This window comes from Mandrillus leucophaeus, unplaced genomic scaffold, assembly GCF_000951045.1.
Source record: "Mandrillus leucophaeus isolate KB7577 unplaced genomic scaffold, Mleu.le_1.0 Scaffold325, whole genome shotgun sequence".
In the NCBI taxonomy this organism is placed as follows: domain Eukaryota; kingdom Metazoa; phylum Chordata; class Mammalia; order Primates; family Cercopithecidae; genus Mandrillus; species Mandrillus leucophaeus.
In genome coordinates, this window is record NW_012103421.1 from 250841 (window position 1) to 254279 (window position 3439).

A 3439-nucleotide genomic window follows, 5' to 3' on the forward strand; every position below is an offset into this window, starting at 1 on the left:
GTTTAACTACAGAGTTAAATCAGAGTTTGGAGTTTAACTACAGAGTTAAATCAGAGTTTGGGGTTTAACTATAGAGTTAAATCAGAGTTTGGAGTTTAACTACAGAGTTAAATCAGAGTTTGGGGTTTAACTACAGAGTTAAATCAGAGTTTGGAGTTTAACTACAGAGGTAAATCAGAGTTTGGGGTTTAACTACGGAGTTAAATCAGAGTTTGGGGTTTAACTACGGAGTTAAATCAGAGTTTGGGGTTTAACTACGGAGTTAAATCAGAGTTTGACTCCTGCTGCCTCTCCAGAACTAATACACAGAATTTTCTGAAACCCCAAAGCAGATAAATGGAATAAAAGAACTCTCTATTTTGGGGCCTTAATTTTTTTTCTTTTTTACTAACACCAATGCTTTTAGAGACATCGCATCCAGCAACCTGTTTCTCAGTCCTGTGGGTCTAATAGTTGCTTCACAAGCCACAAGAAAGTGAGGATAAACGCAACAATGGAAAGTACCTCTGCACTGTACTTCATCCTCTCTGTATCCCTTCCATCGGTCTATATGGAGCTTTTATCATTACACTTTTAAAAAGTTAGTGATAGGAAAATAGAAGAACTACAAAGCCTGGGCCCTTCGTCTATATCTTGAGAGTTGTGGGACACTTGGTTCTATCACCCAGGGTGTGATGAGGATTGGCTCACATGACGTGAGGTGCCCAGCACAGTGCTGTCGCATACTTCTGAGCACACGGTGCCTGCTTAATAAACGCTGCATTCATATGTGTGTACACATTGTTTTCCAAATGCAGACAGACTCAGACATTCCTTCCTTCTCCAGCCCTGGAAAACTTTCAAGAGCCAGAAAATAATGTAATCTTTCAGAATGGAGATTGACTGTCTCCATTTGCACCACAAGAACTTGGGTTGTGGTAAGAGGGTTGGGTGTAAGGGACTGTGCTGGGGCTGCTTTGTTTAGCTGAGTGTTGATGATCACAAGTCTTGGGGGAGCAGCATCACCATTAGTGGCAGAACTGTTAAAAAAAAATCCAGCCCATGAACCCCTTTGAAATCTTCAGGATCACTTGACTCAGAGTGGGGCCAAAATTACCAGAAGATTCATATACACACTGAAGCTTGAGAAGCAAGGCTTAGCTAAATGGTTCTCAACCTGGCTTCTAATTAAATCACATGGACAACTCAAGAAAAGGCCCTCACCATTGCCTTCCCCACAGATTCTGCCTATTGGTTTGGGTGGAAGCACCAGTGCTGTTTAAATCACATGCCTCATGGGATTCTAAGGTGTGGCCAGAATCAGTGATGGGGGATTTCAGATGCATTTGTACGAGTTGAGTTCAGCCTTGGTTCCAAAGGGAGGTCACAGGGCCTTCTTTGCCCAGGTTTCAGAGGCCGGCTCGGTGCAGTTTATGCTCCAGTTGCCAAAGCAGAATTGCTTTTGTTTAGCAGGGGAGGGAACCTGAGAGCCGGAAGAGAGAAAGTCACATTTTGATCTCCATGTAGAAGTTTACTGTTGCTGAATCTCTTTTATAAAGAACAGAAAAGCGTGGACTTTTTCTGTATTTCCACGTCTTTCCGTTGATGGGTGTGGTGGTCGCAGGTGAAGGGGTTGTGCTGACAGCTTTAAAGGCATATTCTCATGATGCAGGTGTGATTTGTCCAGAGATCTTTCCTAAGAGGAAATCCCAGAGAAGCAGGAGAAAGAGAAAGAAATGGCTGGTGCTCAGGTAAATGCATCTCAGGTCGGGGTTGTGTCCACTTTTGCTCCTGAAACGTCATGTGTTTAGAATTTGGAAACCTTTACTTCTCTACTTGTGGTGTTTCTGCATAATAAGTTTGTTTCAGCTACTTTTTTTTTTCTTATAATAATGAAGGGTCTCTGAACATATTTTTCTGCATACCAAAGCCGTCTCTCTGTTTTCTTCACCTTGACTTCTTATATGCCATGAAGAATTCTCACCATGACTTTATGACCTGCAGTATTAAAAACGTTCACTTCGTGGCACTGAACGTGTGGATACCCAGGATTCCTCTCGAGGATGGGGTGCGGTTTTTGGATGTCAGCAAAGAAGGGAAACGTGCACTGTTTAGGTTTCATCTGGATGCTCCATTAGCTGCATGCAGAACAGGACTAAGAAAATAAACATTTAAACTCGATGACATTTATTGCCCAGAGTAACTCAGAGCATTCTGGAAAAGAGAAAAATGAAAAGACACTTGCTTTTTAGAATGCTAAAGAAAGACTATTTTAATACACTATTAGAGATTACTGCTGGGCGCAGTGTCTCACCCCTATAATCCCAACACTTTGGGAGGCCTAGGCCTCCACTTGAGACCAGGAGTTCGAGACCAGCCTGGCCAACATGGTGAAACCCCATCTCTACTGAAAAAATACAAAAATTAGCCAAGCATGGTGGCACATGTGGATAGTTCCAGCTACTCCGGAGGCTGAGGGACGAGAATTGCCTGAACCAGGGAGGCAGAAGTAGCAGTGAGCTGAGATCACACCACTGTACTCCAGCCTGGGCTACAGTGTGAGACTCGGTCTCAAGACAAAAGAAGAGATTACAGAACCTGGGAGATACTTGTCAGAACATAGGAGATATTTATTTGTCAGAACCTGGGACGTATTTGTCAGAACCTGGGTGTAGGGAGAACCCCTGAAACTACTGCTACAGAATAAAAGATGAAATGCTCCTAATTGTTGTAAATACAAAATTGCATGCAGGATTGTGTAGACAATGCCGGATTGGGCTGCCAGAATGAACCAACAGCACGTGATGTGCTTCCCCCTGCAGAGAGCCTATGAACGGACGTGCAGTCAGAGAGGTTTCACATCACCAAGATTCCTATCCCAGAAAAGCAGAAGTTCATAGCTCTAGGAATGGAATGCGACCCTTGTGGAGAGCCTATAAACGGACACATGGGGGGGCGCCTGTCCACATGGATAAGATAGGGCTATAAACGCCCTTATCTTGCCACGGCTCTTCTAGGTCTCTTTAGGGTGAAGGCATACTGCCTTCTGAGAATTTGTGGTCTAACCGTTTGTCTAGTTTCACGTCCTGCTTTCATTGATTGTTTGTAACCAGCTTTTGCTGCCATTGTTACTGCTGTTTAATATCTTGCTAATCATAGGTTATGGATAGACTGTGTTTGTGTTTTAAGGCTCTGTTAGAAATTGCTGATGCACACACACTATATCGTAAATTCTTATCTCTGTATACTGTACTTCTGCATACCAATGTTATGTTAAAGAATTACTTCAGCCGGGCGCGGTGGCTCACGCTTGTAATCCCAGCACTTTGGGAGGTCGAGGCAGGTGGATCACCTGAGGTCGGGAGTTCAAGACCAGCCTGACCAACATGGAGAAACCCCGTCTCTACTAAAAATACAAAATTAGCCGGGGTGGTGGCACATGCCTGTAATCCCAGCTACT

General features: G+C 43.7%; 1 protein-coding gene across 8 annotated transcripts in view; it reads left to right on the forward strand.

The window, feature by feature from the left end:
* ZNF195 (zinc finger protein 195) overlaps nt 1–3439 on the forward strand; it is a 27821-nt gene that overhangs the window by 9748 nt on the left and 14634 nt on the right. For 4 of the 8 annotated variants that reach the window (XM_011988182.1, XM_011988178.1, XM_011988180.1 and 1 more), the window contains exon 2: nt 1652–1730. The exons of 3 other annotated variants lie outside the window; for them this stretch is intronic. In XM_011988182.1, the coding sequence (XP_011843572.1) occupies nt 1716–1730 (15 nt within the window). In that variant the 5' untranslated portion in view covers nt 1652–1715. Of the gene's footprint in view, nt 1–1632; nt 1731–3439 lie in introns of all 8 variants that reach the window. One more of the 8 variants, XM_011988183.1, reaches the window with a different exon arrangement.